Consider the following 23,010-nt stretch of genomic DNA (forward strand, 5'->3'; position numbering starts at 1 on the left):
GATATCAGCTTACAATGATAAATATGACGGGCTGTTTACAGTGTGTGCGAAGGACCCCATACATAACGAGTGTATGGTGTGTAAGTCTTTATATTAAAAACATATTTTTTGCAGCGAAGGTCGCTTTTCAAACTGTTAACCAAAAACTTAAGACCAAAAAAACATCCAAAACTCAAAAGAATTCCCCCAAAAAAACCAAAAAAACCAAAAAAAAAAGAGAAATCGATGAAGGCTTCCATTGTGTGTTTCAAGACAATGTAATCCTTTTATTTGCTTTTTCATTTAAAGAGAAGATATATACAGATAAATATGCATATATATATTTACACAACTGCTTTGTATTGTTCATTTGTGTATAGGTTAGTGTACGTTTGTATTTCTGTATCGCCCTGTATACTTTAGTCCTTAGTCCTCCTTCCGTTATGTGAAATGCTTTTAACATTATCATTTCACTTTTACATGCCATTCATCATCCTATCGTTAAAGCATTTTTACTCTTAGGATTATTTTCCCTTTTTTATTTTATTAAATCAAATAATGAATAAAGATTTGATTGTGCTAGTTTCGTTCATAGCAAACATTTTTGGATGATTTATTATGTATCCTCTTCAACTTTTCTGTCTATTTTTTTATCATTTGCTTATGTGAAAGAATAACTTTTCCAGTCAAAACATTTAAATAAATAAAATTAACAATTAGGGCATTAGGCGAATATATTATTGTGTAAAAATATTTTTCTTACTATTGTTTGGAACCAAATACCAAGGAACTTATAAACAACTTACACTAAACTTTGTAATATTTCAGCAGTTAAATTGCTATATTAATATTAATATTTCACTGGAACTGTCACAATCGAAGTCATTTATAAGTAAAAATTATTAAAAATTGTTTACACGAATTGTGACAGTATACTATACTATTACACTATTGCCCCCCAAATCTGTGCACTTCTTCTAAAGAAGATTGTAAGTACTATAGATTATAGATTATACTATTGCCCCCCAAATTTGGGTACTTCTTCTAACGAAGATTGTAGGTGTTGCACGAAAAAGAATAAGATCTTAAAATATCTTCTAGTAGTCTAACGCACAATGATGCATAAGTATCACAAGAATTGGATTCTTATATTAGATGAAGAAATATGACTCGATAATATGAGATCAGTACTTTAACTTAAAGTGATAGTTGGATTTGGAGGAAGGAATATTTCATGAAAGTCCATGAAACAAGCACTCTTAGTAGCTATAAGAATTTCTTCAACTTAATAATAATATAATAATGCTAACTGTACTAGAGCTGTACTTTTGAAAATTATTTATATCTTATGATTTTAAAAAGATAAAATGACAGAAATATAAAGATCGGTAGAATTTCAAAAAGGCACATGAGGCTTGTAGGTATACAGAGCTCAGACATTATTTTGAAAAATTCAGTAGATAGGCCTAACTTCGTTATGACTAGGTAATAAAATTTGTACACCAATATATTCGATTGGAAGCTATAAGCCCTTTCTCCAAGCAAAGAATTGTTGTTGTCATCCAAAAAAATTCTTTCGTATTTTGAACACACCGTGTATATTCATAAACAGATACCACCATTCGTATGCAAATGTTTCGGACCTATCGCTATAAGTAAAAGTGTTGACTTTAATCTGTAGTATTCTATAAATTGTTATAAATTTTTGATTCTTTTTTTTAAAAGCAAAAGTAGTGAAATACAACAACAAAAATTATATTTATTTTTAATTAATTTGAATTTTTGTATGGTTAAATACAGCTGTTTCGAGAATTACCAAATGCCTATTATCACTAGTCTTGGAATCATTTCTTAAATATAATTATTTGTAAATAATTTTTTGACACTGCAAGTACCAGGGTTTGACTGCTGCATTGAATGATTATGACAGTCATAATTAAGTAAAAAAACCAATTAAAAATTTATATTTTAATTAAATTCATTTAATCTTTTTTAACAACTTCTGGAGATCTTTAATGACAACATCATTGAAACTGTTATATATAAACAATGTGCTCGTCAAAACAGAACTACATTAAAAACTTTGATATCTCCAGTTGACGAATAGTTCAGATAGTGTAGAAATAGAGCAGAATTTTTTTTTTAATTTTTTAATTCATCAATATACGAAAAATGTTATTAAACGGTTTCACTATGATAAAATACGTAATTTAAAAAAAGGAATTATGTGGAATTAATTTAAAATATTTAAATTTTTTGCAGAATTCTATTGTAAATTCTATTCAGAAATAGTAAGTAAATATTTTTGTGTAATTTTTCTTCGAAAATTGATTTAATGGTGTTACGGTGCGTATGAGTAACGTAAATGACGTCAGATAAATAAATTTTTTTTAATTACTTCTAAAAGCAATGCCACACTCCAAATATTTATTTTTTAAGTAAAATTTATTAGTTAATCTGAATTAAAACTAAAAACGAAAAATTAATGTGGTATATTTCTTTATTTTTTTTACTGAAAAATGTGTATATGTTTGATGTGAGAGATAAATTAATTTTTTAAAAGTACTTCTGAGGAAAATATCGTCCGGCATTTTTTGAGTTTTGTGTAGAATTTCATTACAAATCGGAATTAAAAATAATATATAACAATTTTTGTAATATATTCTTTGAAAATTAATTCATCGCATATATAGTACGTATATGCTTGATGTGTTGTGGGGAAAAAAAAGTTTTAAAAAATAATGCTATACTGAAAATTTTTATTTTTTAGTAAAATTTAAAACAGAATCTAAATAATAAATATATAAACGAAAATTCTGGGGACACCTTTGGAAACTTAATGTTTAATATTAGTACTTAAATATAAACAATCTTAATTGTTTAAACAATTTCCTAAAAATTTAATCAATTATCTTCAAACCACACAAATTTCAAGCTTCTGTCATTTATATAGTTTAAAATATGGCCGTTTAAAAATGTCTCTACTCTTCCAATTCTCAAAACCCCATGGGTCTATATCACCTAAAAAAAAATTTTAGAACCTTTTTTCCGACATACGGATTTTCGTATTTTGTAAATGGAGATCATAAAAAAATGAGTTAATTTTTTGCCAAATTCGATTGTTCGATTTATAAAAGAATAACCCGTAAACAGAAATTATTTAACATTAGTGGAAGACACACTCACTAATATATAGTATTTCCCATTTACTATATTATATATATTGTAGTACATGCTATACTGCCGATTTTCACGGAGATATACAAGTCTGATTTCAGCAACAAATTAAAAATACAAACAAATGAAAAACACAAACTGTAGGGATTTAGATGAAAACCAGTTCTTGTTTTTTTTTCTGTTTTTTTTTTGAATTTATATTTCATGTCTATTGAATGTTTCTTTTAAAATTAAAAGAATCCTTACTACTACTCTTTACTAAATCCATTACTCTTAACTAGCATATAGTTAACAGAATTGAATTTTAGATAAGTGTAGATGAATGTATTGGTGTATGTATAACCTTTAAGTGTTATTTGATAAAACAAAAACTTTTTAGGGATCTTAAATTTTTGAACCTGTGTAATAATTTATTTACATATAAATATTTTCCCTTTTAATCGAAAGCGTAGTGGAACACCAAGTAATTGATTTGCTAATTCATTCATCATACTTCAGGATAGTTATGGAGTTTCATATAATATCTTACCACATATATCTTATATAGAAGTAATAGCTATATATTTCTTTGACTTTAAAGATGTTTAGGTATTTAAAGATGTTTTTTTTTCACTTACCAAGGTCTTCGATTATTTGTAGAAGGATGTCATTTTCATTTCTCATCTATAATGCCGGGATATAGATGATATATAAGCTAGGCTTCGTAATTCAATTCCATGAACACAAAATAGCTCAACTACCATCTAGTATAAAGTGGACTTTGTTCTGTAGGTTTAATTTAGACTTACAATTTATGTGTAAATTAAGTTGTTCAGACTATAGCTTTATTTAATTATTTAGTCTTGATATATGCTTTTGATATATATTTTACATATTAGCTCTCTGTCGAAGTAGTTCCAATGTAAAAAGACGTGTTGTAGAACCGTACAATTCTGTGGATTTAATTAGAATTTTTTTTCTAAATTTGGATATATAAAGAAAGTTAAACAATTGTAACACAACGAGTCACAATAGAATCTAATGGAATTATTAATATCAAATGACCGATTTTACTGTGCCCTACTATATATGCAGGACATATTTCCGAATTCGATACATTTCACATGTTTAAAGTTTTCAATTTGACACTTGTAGTCCAGTTATTATTTATGGATTTAACTATGTGGTCACACAAAAAAATTGAATTAATTAAAAATAAAATTTTGTTGCTGTGACTTACTACTATTTGAAAACCTTTCTATTAGTATTATAATTTGCTGTTGTGAGAGTTGATTTAAAAATAAATTAAAATTTAATAAAATAACAATTATTAATAGTTAGATTTCTTTGCAAGAAGTTCTCAACTCATTAGTTTAGTTATGTTTAAGTGAGTATAGCATAGTATAGTATATATATAGTATATATAGTATATAGTAAGTATAATATAGAGTTATAAGTATTGTACAGAGTTATAAGCATAATATAATTATAGTCATAAGTATAGCATAGTTATAAGTATAGGGCTTCAAATTGGTATAAAAACTATATTATCCATAAAATAGGTTTTTCCTCCAGAAACAAAATTTGGAAAATTGATGGTCTTAAGCTATTTTAATTCAAAATTTTTTAAATTTGGTTTGGATTTTTATTTAATTTCATTCAATGATACCTAAAGCATCGTTGCATGACAGCAATTATCAATATTTTTATATATTAGATAGTTTTTTTAATAAAATGTTATAAATTTTACTCTAGAATGTAAATAACTTCAAATTTATTATTAGTATTTCAATCATAATAAAGCTTATTTTTAATATTATATTATGGTTAGTACAAAAAATAATATTTCAAAATTTCATTAATTTTTGAAGTGACTAATATTATACTTGTTTATTAAATTAAATTACAAAAACTTAAAATTTTCATGGACAGTTTTATTATAACACTTTGTTGAAACGAAAAATATATTTATTCTATATAAAATAATTTTATATTAAACTTATCTCTTATTTCCTCCAACAAACCACATTTTATGAAAATAAATTTAATTTTTTTTTCTTTCTCAAAAAGTTTAAAAATTGTTTGATTTGATAAAGGTATTGGCCTAAAACGAAAATAAAGTTTTAACTATTTTAACTATATTTTATATATAGAATTAAAAGTTGAGGTTTTTATAAGTTTTCTGTGAAATAATTTGGGGTGTGGGGGGAAATTGAATTTTACCTGTATTTTATATTAAAAGGTATTTAAATACATTTTTCATTATTTGAAAATAAAGCATATTGAGTAGAAATAAATGGAGTAAAGTTTAATATTTGCCTGTATTTGTTGAGACTCGAACCACAGCATCATCGGCGTATGATGTTCGAAACATCCGTTGTTCGCAGTAAATTGAACAATTTTGCACTCACGTATATATCCATGAAATTTATTTCAATCTGAAAAGATGAAGCAATTCATTGAGTCTTTAAGTACACTTGCTTTATGGTTTTTGCACAACCAAAAGAACATCGGCATGTGAGCAACTACTTGGCCGACGCATAGCTTTTTTTCAGCTTAACTTATGCTATCTACAAAAGAAGAAAATACAGTAAACACAATAAAAAGTATCGGAATTTAAACTTATATAAATACTCCTCCTTCTCTGCATTATATTTCCAATTTTTTAAATTGTTCACTTAGCCTAAAGTCGATAACCACACATAAATACAATACATACAGGCAAAAGCCTTTCTACGTTTATATCGAGCACTTAAATTAAAAATATTCAAATATAAATGTGCAGTCTATATAGCCAGAATACACATACCATATATGAATTGCAGAAATTCCAATACATAAATCACATTAAAAAAGTTTAGATATTTGGAAACAATATATTTTATCTGTTATGGGAATAATCTGCATTTGACTCATTGTGTTCGGAACCAACTGAGCGCTTATTTATTTGTTAAATGTTTGTGAAAAATATGAGAATTTAAAGCTTAAAATTTTATTTTTAAGCTAAATTTGAAATATGTTTAAAAAAATTTTATATATTTATTTAATATTTCATACGGCTTTGATATGCGATAACTTATAGGATGATTTATTTGCTGTCATTTACGAAACTTAACTAAGTTCAAATACTTTTGTTTCTTATAGTAACACTTCAATTAATTCTAAAATCCAAAATCCATAATCAGAATATAATTTTACTGAAGACAATCAAATGAATGGGAACGGAACATACCTCCATTCGCTGGAGACTACCATCTGTGGTACACGGATGGCTCCAAAACGATGGAAGGAGTGGGGGCGGGAGTATATGGAGTAAGACCTAAAGAGAAAATATTTGCGAGTATGAGTAAAGAAAACTCAGTTTTTCAGGCTGAAGTACACGCAATTGAATTATGTCTCAGGGTATATAAAGGTAAGCCCGTCACAGGAAAAAACATATATATCTTTTCTGACAGTAAATCGGCACTCCTAGCACTACGCTCACCTCGAGTAACCTCAAAAATAGTGTGGGAATGCTTTATACTTCTCAAAGACCTTGCTAAAAGGAACAGAGTCCACTTAATATGGATTCCAGGGCACAGTGGTTTTGAGAGAAACGAAAAAGCAGATGAACTAGCGAGAAAAGGAGCGGCCTCATATGATATTGGGCCACAACCATTCTGCGGTCCTTCGTGGTGCTCTTTCAAACTTAAAACTAATGAATGGCTGGAAAGAGCAGCTCAGAATGATTGGGATAATACAATTACCTGCAGACAAGCAAAAGAATCCATGCCGTTTCGATCAAAAGCCAGAACTAAGGAGCTACTTATGCTGAACATAAGTGGCACCCGACTTGTCACACGATTTCTAACTGGACACTGCGGAGTTAAAAAACATTTTTTGAATTTAGGTATTACTGGAGACGACAGCTGTAGACTTTGTTACGGAGAAGAGGAAACAGCAGAACACACTTTGTGTCACTGTGATAGTCTTGCAAGACTCAGACTTCGCTACTTATCCATTGCCTATCCGCTTATAATGGAATTAGGCAACATCTCTCCAAAGGACATATTGGCATTCTTAACTGCTACTCGTCTATGGAACTGAAGTGGGTATGTCACAATAATCCTCGAGGATGTAGTAACGCGGTGACTACTTCCCAACCCTTTTCTTTCAAAAAGAAAAAAAAAAATAAAAAAGACAATCAAAAAATCTCGGATCTAGTTTCTATACTCGCATCAAATGAATCCAAAAATCCAATACATTTTTAACTGATATCACCTTGGTTAAAAAACTGCTGTTATAAAGCAAGTTATTGTAAATTATCTGAATCAGTGGTCGGTGTTCGTTTGACAATATTAATATCGTAATTATATTGACAGTAGTTTCATCTTACTTAAATAAGCCTTAGCCTTAGTTGAAAATTTTAACTTTCATATAAAACTTGTTTTTTTAAACCAAATTTTCTCCTGACATTACTTTCGCTTTAGCCGAATCCAAAAAGTCTTATTCAAAGTCTTATATAAAGGCGAAGGAAATGCTAGCGATTTAAGCATCAAGTAAACCAACTTACGAAGTAAGAACATCAAGTACTTACCTTACAAATGTATGGTCTTAGAGTGCTAAATACTATACGAAGTTTAGTTAGTCAACCTTTAAATATTGTGTTTCAGAAGACATCATATTAAACCACTCGTTGTGCTTTTACTATAACGCTGTTATGAACCATGCAATCAGCAATCATGCAATCAGCTGTTATAATAGTTTTTGTACAGAAAAATGCATATTTTTATTTTCTTGAAGTTAGGATCCTTTTTTATGAGCTTATTATTACGAAGAACGTACGCTAACATTATTCTAACGTCAGTTTTAAGCATATTAGTTAGGAACTCTTGATTTCAAATAAGTACTATCGTACCATTGCTACGATAGTATTATTATTATGCACAAAGAGATCGTGCACTGCGACCTAAAAGATCTATTATGCCCCTTACTCGGGTTAAAGTGTTTCTCCAAGTCTCCAAAACAGTGTAGAGCCCATCTTTCCTAGTCTTGAATCTTTATGATCCATGAAATACCCTCCTAGTTGTTTCTTTCGCTTGTGCAGCAGTGCCGTGCACTCCCCAAGCACATAGTACTCCAGTTTCTCTCGCTCCTCTACAGCAGCTGTACTCTAACTTGAACTGAATTCCTAACTTCGATAGCTGATTATTCAATCTACAATGACCGGTCAATAATCCCGTAATAATTCTTAAGTTATTTTTTGATTGTGCTATGCAAACTTTGATGCTTTTTAGGTTGTAAGTCCCTAAAAGCATTTTAGATCTTATTAGTCTTGGTAGCTTTTCCCAATAGAGTTCTCTTTCTTTTTCCTCTGCACCATTCATAAGAATAGATAGAGTGCCTTTGCCTAGACCACAGAATGGTACTATTGTTACTCTGCGTTAACTTTTAAGCACCTATTTTAGGTGCTTAACGAATAAGCATATCGCACCACAATATTATAGTGTCAAATTTTAAAACTGATCTATTGTGAATGATATTTGGAAAATTCCAATAAAGAAAACTTCAAAAAACCCTTGCGGTAAGTGGGTTACCAAACCATTTTAATTCCAATTTTAATATATGTTCTTAAGTCAAATGTGACGACTGGAAGACAATAGCTCACTTAAGCTTTATAAGTGAGTTGACATAACATTGTGATGGACTTGATATCTCGTCTTACATACCTTTTACGAGTGATGTATGAATTTAGTGTTGTTAATAAGTTTTTATTAAATAATAAATTATGTTGAATAATGAATAATACACATCATACAATACGCAGTCATGATTGTGGAGAATATCGATTGCTCTGATGGCATACCTTTTTCAAAGAATGCTTCTGTGTTTGTGTACGATATTCTGAATGGCTTATGTCAGTTCACGTAGAAATGGAACAAAAGAACTCCCAACTGATTTGATCTTTCAATTATTTACATTTAAGTGTCAGAATTGTTTGTGCTTGAAATTTTGTCACTTTCGCTCCTTGAATATTTACTCTGTGATGATTCAACACTTTAACCCGTTACGGCCGTTACGGACGTTACGGACGTTACGGCCGTTTGGAGTGAACCACTTAAAATTCCTCATTACAAATTCAAATAATAAACTCCTTGGCATAACAACAACTTAATTGACTATTCGAAATGGTCATTAAAGTTTCAAAAATCTAATACGGAAGTAAATGTTTTGATTTGAGGCGGTAATACATAAACGAAACAATTAATACAATTTATGTGCTATAATTATTAGTTTTTGGCTTCTTCTTGATTGCCTCAACACGTACAAGGACAACACTGTGGAGTGCGTATGTCGAAAATCGTTGAATGTTAAAGTTAAACACTCCAGGACTGTGGGCAGGACATGGTGGGCAGCGGCATTTCTGACACTTTGTCATGCAACGAAAACCAACATTTGTATATAAACAAAGTAAAAAAAAAAAATTAAAAAAGAATTTTCAATAAAAAAACAATAAGTGAAACGTGAATAGTTAAATTCGTTTATATATATACACTTTACTAAAATCGAATGAGTGAAGCTAATAAATTTTATTGAAAATCCTTACTAAATTTCATTCGGCATAACAACGAATTCAATAACTGCTAAAATAATCATTTATCGGTTATTAGAGGCACGCAACATGTGAACTTTTCCAACTCAAGCTATTCGTCCTGCTCGTCCTATTCGTCCTGTTCGTCCTGCTCGTTTTGCTGGGCCTGTAGAAACGAGTGTATGCGTCCACATAGTTTTTCGCTCTATAAGTAAGGTATTAATATTTAATGACAATCTGACGTATGGACATTTCATGCACGCATGTTGCGCATACATAACATAATCAACGGAAAAAAAACAAACTTCATTAATTCTTATCATTATTAATTATACATTAAAATTGCTTTTGTCCAGCGTGACACATATTATGAAGTTGCACCAGTCAACTCAACTAAATAGTAATTATCGCTGATCTCACTTGCAGTCTCGCTACCTCGCTACCTCGCTACTTTCTCTATTTAGTATCGAATTAACTAGTAAATTTATTTAACCATTCGTAATCTGCTCCAGTTTATGCGGGAAACAAAATTTCGCCTGTATCCTGCTAGCCTTGTAGACCAGTGTAATTTCAGTACTATTATGTACTCGTACTTGTTCGTTATTCGTTATTTTTGGCTGTTAACCTTTGTAAAGAAGGCTACAGAAAATGCGAATGAAAAATTCATAACTTTCTGTTTCAGCATTAATTTTGGTAGCTCTGCTGAGCAATTTTGCAGTGCCTTAATTAATATTTATAAATATTAAATATATTAAATATTTTTGCAGAAATTAGTTTGAATTATGACAGGACATTAAAATGAAATTGTGAATTTCAAAATGAATGAAATATTATTTTTCATGTACTTTTCCATGCATTTAATACTTAATTCATTTCTATTAAAATAATTGAAATATTTAAGTGTATTAAGGTTATTGTGCAGCTGAATCAGAAAAATACGAGTCGAAAGTACAGGGTTATATATTTTGAAATTCTAAAAGTCGATGAAACAAAACACTCCTTCGAATGAAATTTTGTTTAAGTTTATTTATTAGTATATTATTTAAACATTCTTATAAATCGTGACATAAACAACACTAAAATATTCTTCTCTACACATCTTTAAGTCAATGAAATGTAAACATATAATTAACAATATCTTGATCATAACTTTATAAATATTGATTTTGTAAGCCTCGAGAGTCGAGAGAACTATACACATAAACAAAATTCTTTGTGACATCTCACAAAAATAAGTCCAGTCTTGACGAATGGTTTGTCGTTGTAGGTGAATTGACTAAAACGGTACTGTCACTTTAAATGACAGCTGATAAGCTATCCACAACTGCATCAAATACTGTTCTTACAGGCTCTCAACTCTTTTGTGCGTTAAACTGAACCAATACAAAACAAATAATCAAGAAGAGGGAGAAGCATTAGTGGCTGGTGTAATGGGTAGCGTTCCCAGGAATTTGATAAAGCAAAGCACTGATCAAACCGTACTCCTACAAAAACATTCTTAAATTCTCAAAAGGCAATATAAGATTGATAACGGATCATTATGATCTGAAATATCACCTACATAAACTTCGATTATCTGCTAATTCAGAATACAGATTATGCCTTGCAGACGAGGAAACAACTATGCATTTTCTTTGTGACTGCCCAGTTTTAAGAATGCACAGAAGAAACTTATTTCATATAGAATTTCTATCACCAGAGAGAATAGATTAAGAGCTCTTCTCTAGATTTAGTTCTGGACTTTGTTAACAAAACACTAAAGGGCTTTGTGTAATTACAAGTGAATTAGGTACAAAAGGGTTCTTCCGCCCGCAGTATCAGCTATTGGGCGATTTCACAACAATAGTTTAATAATAAATAATAATAAGGCATCATTCTTTTAAAATCACTTATACATCATATCGTATGTCATTTAATGACTCATACTATATAATACAGTGAATATAACATGTATAGCTAAGTATGTACACATTTCATCGTGTAAACCACCTATCATATCTATAAGATTTATATTACACATATGCATCTCAGTATGTCATGACATTTTTTTCAGGGATCTATACTAAGTTGTTTATTAATTTTAAAATAGAATCAGAATTTTTTTCGTTGTATTAAACGAAGTTAGAAAACACGTCCTGGAAAATCTTCATTTTCCATCGCAACTGATTAATGCAATTAAATTAACAATCGGAGTTACTTGAAAATAAAGCTTTTAATAAAATTGTGTTAAGTTCGTAGTTTTATTTACGTTGAAAGCTTTGAAAAGATTATTAATTTTTGAATATCTCTCAAAAGTACGACAAAGCAAAATTAAACAAATTGTTTCATTGGTATCAACTCTCGGAAATTTTTGGATCTTGGAATAACATACTTTGGGTAAGTCATAGAACTTAAACCAATATCGAAAAATATTATAAAAAACTGTTATAAATGTGTTGGAAAAAATCTTCGCTTATTTTTCTGGTGCTATTTTTGAAGATACTCGGAAACCTTACTATTTATATTCACTACAGGAAGGCGTATCTTAATGAATGTGTGATTTCCATTTCTTACACTTCCATTTCCATAATTCCAGTTTGCAAATCGGGGTTGAGTATGTCATTAGATAGATAATAGTTCTTTAGGGCTATATACCTTTTTGCTTTGGCGTTTTCTTCGGTGACTAGCTTTAACTGTGTCCGAATATTATCACCAGGCAAAACAACTGATGACTGAGATTAGAGACTTTATTAAAAGACTCTAATTTCTTCGCATCTAACTTACTAAGTTACTTATTTTAGCATTTTAAAATTTCAGCATTTAACATTTTTACTCTAATTTTGCTTGCTTTGTTTTTAAGTAAGTTAAAAGACATGGAAGCTCTTTGTATGGTTAATGAAATTAAAGATTAAGTAGTGGAAACATAATATTACTATTATTAGTAGGTTTACCTTTTTAAAATGACTTAATATATGTTCCTGAGTACAGTCTAATACTTTTTCTCTCTAATACTTATTTGATGTTTTAAATTTATTACCTTCAATATCTATATCATCTGTATATGCCATGGTATGTCTTAGGGAGTATTTATTGATTCGGCAAAGTTTTTAGTAGTAAAGTTGTTCTTTGACGACAAATAGGTGAACTGCTTTATTTGAATTAATTAAAATTCATTTTCTGAAACATTTCGATTTAACATAAAATCAGTTAATCCTAATTCTGAAGATCCTAAAGTTTCATGTATAATTAAAGTTTATTATAGAAACCGTTTATCATGTCTTCTAAAATCCAAATGACTTAAACGAGTTAAACGAGATGTGTAACAAGAGTTCCTTAAGTAATGACTAACAAATACACACATTTCATTGAATATAGACTTAGCCTATACACCATAATTAGGAGTTAAATCTCGAAGATTCTCTCTACTTTTAGTCAAAAATCTATGTTGGTCCGGACTCGAAATCAAAAAGTAGTGGCAGACTAGCTGTTCCAGTTGTAGAAAATGTAGACGAATGTTTTTATTCCATATCTATATTAATAATCTGTACTTGTCATGCAAACCATGTTACAATCTACCACAGTTGTGGAGAGAACGTTGAAAGTGCCTTCCATCTGTTTTATTTCTGCGCGGCACATATGTGGCGCCGCCTTACCACTTTAGGGGCTTTCTTATTTGATGTTCTTGGTCAATTGCAAGACCTCCACTTGAATCGCACTATAAACTTTGTCAAATATTCAAAGCTCTGAGTTTTTCAACATACGGTAACGATGCAAGCCCATTAAGTTAGGCCTAAGTGGATTCTTTGGGATCGCTAGTGTAGTCCAACCTAACCTAAGTGAGCGCATCATTAGTGAGAAGGGACGAAGCAGTGACTTTAAAGAATCTTGTATAAATACTAAATTTTTATAAAAAAATCTTATCTACACTGTAAAGTTACTTGTTCTGTTTGTGATTAAATTTAAAAATATTTTCAATATGGAAGTAAAGTTAACATTTATTATATGTAAAGTATTAAAAATTTCAATATTCTTTCAGTTTATTGGTTAATATCTTTTTTGAAGCTAGAACCCTAAAAGTGCAAAACAAATCTAATTAACTATTTGGAATATCAGAATTTTAGAGGTGATAAATATGTCCGCCCTTTTTCAATATTACTACACCAACTCACTGAACCATTTCAGATAGCTATTATGGACGCAAACATAAATATCTGTGACGTAAAATCCAAACTCAATCTCAGAGAAAAAGCAAATAAAATTCACAATGAACTTAAAGAAATGAAAAAGGATTTCAAAGAGGCAATAGAAAGTTTACTGGACTTGAATAATATTAAATACAATTCCATAAACAACACTAACAATAATGAGAGTCAGGATCATGAAGGTAGTATTAACATAATAGATCACAATAGGTGTAGGATATAGTATTTCGTCAAAACAACAAATTGTTCTATTAGTTGATTTTGATGAAATACAATTCTTTCCAATCATAAAATTAACTTCAAAATAGTTCGATATTTATATCCTTCGTATTATCACAGTGGGTATGTCAAAATCTGACATCAGTTTTGAGCAAAAATATGAATTATATATTGCTGCTAGACGCAAAGGCTTAAGTAAAAGAATAAAATCTGTGCAAAAGTTAAAAGATCAAATCGAAACTACTCTCGATGAGAAAAAAAGTGTAAAGTATCCATAAATTCTTCACGTACTTTATAAACTTTATTAATTCATTTTTTAATCTCTATAGAAAATTACTATGGAGCTAAATATCGATACGGAAAACAAAAACAAATCTCATAATGCTGTAAAGCCTGATCTTAGAAAAAAATATTCTGAATTATGGTCAGATCTAAAAGAAATGAAAAGAAATTTTAAACATGCTATAGAAGACTACTTAGAACTAGATAATATTCCTTACAAAAAAAGGAATCGTCCACATAAAAAGATTAAAAATCCCTTTAACAATGCACTAGATATGTCGGAAACAGATGTCAGTTTGGAAGAAATATATGAATTGTTCTGTGCTACTCGATGCAAACGTTTCACTAAACGAGTAAGGTTTAAACAAGAATCGAAAAATCAAATGGAAATTGTTAGCGGCCCAATAATCTGTCGAAAGGGATTTGAAAATCAAACTAGCAGCGGTATTAATGCAAACATGCCTATGATAACGGATGAAGCATGCTCACTTTCTGTTATTAAAGAACGTGAGAATATGAACAACATCCCTAGTTCGGCTATCAGTAATTTAATCAGTTATAAAAACACTGAAAAGTTAGCGCATTCTAGAAACACTGGCGGTGCTCCTGTAGTTAGCTTTAAAATAACAGCACTGAAAAGTAAAAATCTTGGTCAATACCAAAGAATAAGATCTGAACAAGTATCAAGAGATCAAATCGAAACGATTGGTGGTCTGAAAACCTGTCAAAAAAGATTAGGATATCAAAGCAGCAGCGGTATTAATACGACCATGCCAATAATGACTGATGAAGCATGCTCACTTTCCGTTATTAAGGAACGTGAGAAAATGAACAACATCCCTAGTTCAGCTATTAGTAATTTGGTCACTGATTATCAAATATCAAAAATGTTACCAAAAGCGATGAAAGGTGGCAATGCTCCTGAAGTAAGTTTGAATATAACAGCTATGAAAAGTAAAAACTTGGGTCAACACCAGTATAAGATAATGAAAAACCATAATATTGGATGTTTTTTGTATCAAAAACCAGTCACGAGAAATAATGAATCAAAATCAGAAATGAACGGTGAGATCATAGTAAATATTCCCGAAGCATTAAAAAGAAATGCAATTAGAAAAAACAGCAAACCAAAACCTGGGCATTCAATGAAAAGTTGTTACAATAATTATAAATATATTATAGACGCGTACAAAAATAATAACACATCTTCAGCTTCACATCAGAAAGAAAGTATTTATGCAATGATAAATAACACAAGCCCAGGTCCCCACCACAAACGTTACCCAAACAGAAATGACGAAATACCTCAAATAATCGATATCTCAAAATTAGAAATGGAAAGTGAGCGAATTCTCAACTCTCCTCTTGCATCAGTAACTAATGCGAATGGCTGCAATAAAAATGACAACATATTAAAGCATATAAGTAGAGAAGATTGCGGTAACCATCAAAGTAATCATGTCACACCTCAAAAAAACGACAAATCTTCGGCAAAAAGTGGTAGAGATCGTAACCATACACAGACATTACCCACAAATTCTGAACTTCATTCATCTCATAGGTCTTCTGAAAAGAAAATTCCATTTCCAACAGAAACACAAACTGAGATGATGCTCAAAATTCCTTGTTCATCGAGAAGTGAAGCAATTAACAATAACGAATGCAGTAATACATATATGCGTTTGATTAGCGGAGGTTATAATAATCATCAATCTGATACAAGTGCGTCTAAGGGAACCTGCATATCACCTACTATAACTAGAAAGGATTGTGATTATGCAGTAGATCGGCACACAAACACGTGTCACCAGCAACATGGTGCTTATAATAATCCTCAAGCTGATAGGAGTGCATCTAAGGGAACCTGCATATCAGCCACTACAAGTAGAAAGGATTACGATTATACAGTAGATCGTCACACAAACACGTGTCACCAGCAACATGGTGCTTATAATAATCCTCAAGCTGATAGAAGTGCATCTAAGGGAACCTGCATATCACCCACTATAACTAGAAAGGATTGTGATTATGCAGTAGATCGGCACACAAACACGTGTCACCAGCAACGTGGTGCTTATAATAATCATCAATCTGATAGAAGTGCATCTAAGGAACCCTGCATATCACCCATTATAACTAGAAAGGATTGTGATTATGCAGTAGATCGGCGCACAAACGCGTGTCACCAGCAACGTGGTGCTTATAATAATCATCAATCTGATAGAAGTGCATCTAAGGAACCCTGCATATCACCCACTATAACTAAAAAAGATTGTGATTATGCAGTAGTTCGTCACACAAACACGTGTCACCAGCAACGTGGTGCTTATAATAATCATCAATCTGATAGAAGTGCATCTAAGGAACCCTGTATATCACCCACTACAAGTAGAAAGGATTACGATTATGCAGTAGTTCGTCACACAAACACGTGTCATCATCAACGTGGTGCTTATAATAATCATCAATCTGATAGAAGTGCATCTAAGGGAACCTGCATATCACCCACTATAACTAGAAAGGATTGTGATTATGCAGTAGATCGGCGCACAAACGCGTGTCACCAGCAACGTGGTGCTTATAATAATCATCAATCTGATAGAAGTGCATCTAAGGAACCCTGCATATCACCCACTATAAGTAGAAAGGATTGCGATAATGCAGTAGTTCGTCACACAAACACATGTCACCAGCAACATGGTGCTTATAATAATCATCAATCTGATAGAAGTGCATCTAAGGAACCCTGTATATCACCCACTACAAGTAGAAAGGATTACGATTATGCAGTAGTTCGTCACACAAACACGTGTCATCATCAACGTGGTGCTTATAATAATCCTCAATCTGATAGAAGTACATCTAAGGGAACCTGCATATCACCCACTATAACTAGAAAGGATTGTGATTATGCAGTAGATCGGCGCATAAACGCGTGTCACAAGCAACGTGGTGCTTATAATAATCATCAATCTGATAGAAGTGCATCTAAGGAACCCTGCATATCACCCACTATAACTAGAAAAGATTGTGATTATGCAGTAGTTCGTCACACAAACACATGTCACCAGCAACATGGTGCTTATAATAATCATCAATCTGATAGAAGTGCATCTAAGGGAACCTGCATATCACCCACTATAAATAGAAAGGATTGCGATAATGCAGTAGTTCGTCACACCAACATGTGTCACCAGCAACGTGGTGGTTATAATAATCCTCAATCTGATAGAAGTGCGTCTAAGGATACCTGCATATCACCCACTACAAGTAGAAAGGATTACGATTATGCAGTAGAGCGTCACACAAGCAGGTTTTACCATCAACATAACTCAATGAACACCAGATCAGAGGATAGCAGAGTACCCAAGCTAGAAATGAAAAGTGAGAGAATTCTCAATGCACCATTGATGTTAGTTAATAATAAGAATGCGGGCAATGAAAACACTGAAGTTACCGCAAAGTTTTTAAAAGATGGTTCCTGTGTCTACCAATATTATGGTGGTGCCATACCAAAAACTAATGTATCTTCAAGAATTGGTAATAGAAATCAAATAAACTCTGGTCACCACCAAATTCACTCAACGGGAAATAAGGAGATAGTTGCTTTCAATTCTCGTCAGACATCAGAAAAGCAGATTATATCTAAACCAGATATAAAAACAGATGAGATGCGCCATATTCCGAGTTTATCGATGAATAAAGAAATTGGCACTAATGAAATTCCTGCACATTTGATAAGAACTGGTTGCAATAATAATCAATATATTGATGGTATGTCTAAGCAAACATGCATGTCACCCAGAGTTAATAGTAAGAATTGCGATCATGCGGAGCACCATAACACCTCAGGTCAGCGCCGACTTTACTCAAAAAGGCACGATGAAATTGGTTGCTTCTATAATAGCTAAAAATTATTATAACTTACACAAAATTAGAAAGTGAGAAAAGTGGTTTGGGCGTTTTTGTAAGCTAAGTTATATCATATATTTTATATTACAAATCGATTGAGGTACTTCCAACTGCAGCGTGATTCTCATAGTCTTAAACTTGGAAAATCTGTCTTAATATGCACCTTAACTACTAAATTTTAGTTTCAAAATTTTTTTGAAAATTATTATATGATGGACTACATGTGTATGTATATCAATATATATTTAATAATATGCGAATAAACGAGAACCTCAAATTATTCATATTATTATTTTACACATATCATTTGATAGGTTAAGTAAATAGTTAAGTAGGTTAAGTAAATATTGTAGGTTGGTTATACTGGCGAACATAAGGACAGGACTCCAGAGTTTTTTAACGTTATTATCTGCCGTCAATCTCAACAGCACGAATGCTGTTAACACATGTATCGGTATATTGCGCCGATAAACGTTCCACTGGTGTCCAAGGAATTCCGCAGACACCAATTGAAACCATACGTTTGGATAATGGGCTCCTAAGGAGTTCAAGCCAAGCATTAGGTCCAAAGCAGTTAATGGTGTAGTACTCAATGCACCACTTATACCGAGTTTAACCCTACGCTGCACCTTGTTGAGTATCATACAGTACGAAAACTTGTCCAAAGCCGTACATAATAATGTATAACATTATAGGTCTTATGAGAGCCACAAATTAAATTATTGACTATAATTAAACCAAAATGAACGTGCAATATAAAACTATTGGAATCTACATCAAACTCAAATGTAGAAATTATTCATTCAACAGATTTTAAAATTATGATGGGATGAGAAGCAATCTATAGAAATAATATAAGGTATCTAACCCATCTTGATAGACATCCGAACATGCTAGCTTAACAATTTCCAAGCAATCACAGAAATCTCGTCAGCTAATAAGATTGGACAAACAGGACTTCCTTTCACTTAAAAAAAAGGTTACAAGACTTATGATTTTATGATTTTAAGCAATATAGGTGTAGCACTGTCTGCCTCCTATCAATTAAGAAACACATTAGACTTATGTAACAAATATTTTAAAAAGAGCGAGTTAAATGTTTCCTAAAAATATGCTTTAGTGAATGAAGTATAAAAGATAATAATAAAAAAAAATAAAAACAAATTCAAAATAAAAAAAAAAAATAAATAAATAAACAAAAAAAATAAATAAAAACAATATTAAATAAATAAAAAAAACAAAAATAATAAAAAATATGAAAACATAATAATAAAATAATATAAATATTAAATAAAAAATAAATACATAAATCAATAAATAAATCATGCAACAACTAATGTCTCTATAAACAGAATAGTATTGATATATAACAATTATAAATTATTAATTCTATTATTCTACAGCTGGTTTATGATTTCGGTCTAATGTAACACAGCAAGTAAAATTGTTAATAAAAACTTTCATAGCAGATTAACAAAACTCCAGAAAAATATGCGAACAAAAAAAAAAAAGTCAAGTACGACTTTGGGTCAATTGGTTAAGGAGCGCTGACTCTGAGCTTCAAATTTGTTAGGGCATAAATTCAATCCCTGGTATTTTTTATCTCAAAAAATTATAAATTATTTACTAATAATTATATACAATAAATAATTCCAAGACTACCGATGATGGGTATTTGGCAATACTCGAAACAGCTGTGTGGTCAGCCAAAAATTCAATTAATTAATAAAATAATAATATATTATTGTTGTAATGCAATACTGTTTGAAATACTGCTCTATCGAAAACAATAGTTTCTATTAAGAATTAATTTTTTTTTGTCATAACGGACATTTACCCATTACGGTCTGCCATTGGATTCGCTCGTACGATTTGATGAAATTCTAATGTGTGTCTATTGGAGATCATAGAAATTGAAAGAAACAGAAATTTTTTGATATCTTGAAGTATTCCTGCGTTATAGTATGAATGTTAAAATAAATAATAAATAATAAAAGAAAAATAAAAATAATAAAAAGAAATAAAATAAAACAATAAAATAAAATAATAAAATAAAATAAAAATAAATCCAAAAATATAAAAATAAATTAAAAAAAAAAATAGTTCAATTTAATTTAATTCATTATAAAATATTAATTATTGAATGTTTAAATTACTTTATACAGATATTTAATAAAATTTTCATATATTTAATAACACAGCAACGAACTCAAAAATTATAAAACTTTTATTGCTAAATGTGAGAAGCAATTAAAATTGAAATATTTCGTAAAATAATACAACTTTTGTAGTGCAATTAAGCCACGTACAAGTATTTCCACAAAAATACAAAACCAAAATTATGTGTTGTCGTATGTTGAATTGCACTCAGATTAATAACACACATCAAAATTAATTTTAAAATAACAGGAGCTCCTTTACACCCAAGCGCACAATTTATGAAAGCCATTAGAAGAAAAACTGTTCGAGAGAGAAATAACATAAAATTATAAAGGAAAACTATTGCAACACTTGCCACATTTATAAGGCAGAAAAAATAGCTGAAGCACCTAGAAGTATGCAACAAGAAATTAGCCATTTGGATACCTGCGAGACTTGCAAAAAAAAAAACAATCAAAAAAACACTGGCAGCAAATTAAATGAAAATTGCTCGATGAACACATGTTGACATTTTTGTGTTTGTTACGTGTTTGAAATAATATTCCAAAGAGCAGATTTCAAAAAATACTAAATAATATTATTAACAAAAAAAAAAAAAAAATTAAAGCATAAAGTCAGAAAAACAACATGTAAGGAGGCGAGCTAATGACACATTCGGTGGACATATGCAGCATTCTTGGGTTGATGTTTGCGTGTATGCGCCCCTCTAATTGTTCGCCACAAAACGTCAAAACAAGTAAATTTCAAGACTCGTTAGAAATGTTAACGAAAAATAAAATAAATATGCAAACAAAAAAAAAACAAAAAGAAAAACACAAAAACAAACAAAACGCAAAACAAAAACGAATAAGAAACACATAAGACCACCTTAGCATTCATGACATCGCAGCCAGACGTGGAGCAAAAAACAAAAAATAAAATAAATATTAAGAAAACGCCGGCCATAACTCATAACATGCAATCAACGGTGAAAAGAATTAGGCGAAGAGGAAGCAAAGCGAGCTGCACTCACGAAATTCAACTTTCTTCATTCCTCTTAGTCCTCCTTACATTCCGACTTTTATGCTTTTATGCTTTTCTGCTTTTCTGTAAATCTGTACACACTTTTTGCACTTCTCCGTGCACACACATTCCATATACATAACTGCAATGTATTTAAATATTTTTTTTGCTGTTTGTTTTATTTCTCTGTGTAGCTTTTTAGGCGGCGAGAAATTTTCGGTACGTAAGCCATGTCACATATATAAGGTGAATGCTGAAGTGGCTCTGAACGAACGTACGACCAGCGCGAGTCTTTACAACACTACAAGGTAACAAAGTGACCTATATTTGTCACCAACCGCCTAAGAAGCTTTTCTAAATCTGAAAGATTTTTTTTCAAGAAATTTTCTGCTTCACAAAAAAGGTTGCGTGCTAAAGAACTAGCTTAAAAATTGTCTCTCCAACTACGGAACGTTTAAATATATTTAAAAAAAATCGCCATTAAAGCAGTCACAAAACCAACCCATAAAAAATCTAAAATTGTATGAACACCATATTGTTTTTACTCAGAGCCATGGACTACAATAATATTACAAAAACAAATAAGTTACAAATACATTTGTGTGTTATGCGGGGCCAACAAAACAGATTTGTGTTTACGATTTTTATCAAATTTTTATTCCAATGTATTCTTTGGATCAAGTCATTAGGTGTAAAATATAATCCTAGTAAAATGTTCTCCACGGGAACAGTTGGTCCCATCAGAGTAAAACACTGCAAGCGTGGTTGTTCTCTTGTACTGTTAACCGATTCAAACCGAATAGTGATTAGGTTAAGTTGGAGTGGCTGCCTTGTGTACCAAGAAAGCCCAATTGAGCTTAAATAATTGACCGTTTTAGTACTACAGGAATAGCGATGGTTCGTACAAAGACTATGTGATCAGTATACAACCATTGACGAAAGAAGGCAACGACTCTCTCATTAGGTGAATGTAAACCAACCTGACTGTTTTATAAACCTGTCTAAATCTCTAATATTACTGGATGATAGCTCAGTCGGAACAGTAAAGAGAAAGGGGCTCACAAGATTTTTAATTTTCTAGCTTAAGGTGGGCACTGACATATGAGATGCAATACAGTTTCTTTCTTGTCCTCAGACCCACAGCCGCGACAAAGATCATTATAGGGAAGACCTGGTTTCTTAGCATGCCTCCCTATTGTGCAGTGACCCGTCAGCACCAATACCGTATTACTGAGCAGATTCCGCATTAGTTGCAGTAACTGACTGGTACGTTTTCATATCCAAATTAGAACATATTGACCTGGAAATCAGTTGTCAGATTTCTAGGTCGATAGGATTCAACAGTCCCTTGTTGCTTGATTATGTTTAGAAATGTTTGTTTGATTGCTACTTTAGCTGTTGCAAGTGTAACCCCAATATCTGAAAAGTGAATGTCAGAGAGAAGAGCCCCTGCCTTGGCAAACTCATCCACCCTACAATTACACGATATGCGGCTATGACCAGGAACCCAGGAACCAGGAACCTTAACACGTCACTTAGGGAAGCACG

At 31.1% G+C, this 23,010-nt stretch overlaps 1 protein-coding gene across 1 annotated transcript; it reads left to right on the forward strand.

The window, feature by feature from the left end:
- Window positions 1-11,824: 11,824 nt before the first annotated feature.
- On the forward strand, window positions 11,825-18,502 carry LOC119687739. Its single transcript, XM_038102178.1, has 5 exons — window positions 11,825-12,082; window positions 13,722-13,808; window positions 13,868-14,069; window positions 14,227-14,369; window positions 14,436-18,502. Exons 3-5 carry the CDS (start codon window positions 13,877-13,879, stop codon window positions 18,297-18,299), a joined length of 4,200 nt encoding a protein of 1,399 aa, XP_037958106.1. The 5' UTR covers window positions 11,825-12,082; window positions 13,722-13,808; window positions 13,868-13,876; the 3' UTR covers window positions 18,300-18,502.
- Window positions 18,503-23,010: the final 4,508 nt, after the last annotated feature.

The sequence above is a fragment of the Teleopsis dalmanni genome, chromosome X, assembly GCF_002237135.1.
Source record: "Teleopsis dalmanni isolate 2A chromosome X, ASM223713v2, whole genome shotgun sequence".
In the NCBI taxonomy this organism is placed as follows: domain Eukaryota; kingdom Metazoa; phylum Arthropoda; class Insecta; order Diptera; family Diopsidae; genus Teleopsis; species Teleopsis dalmanni.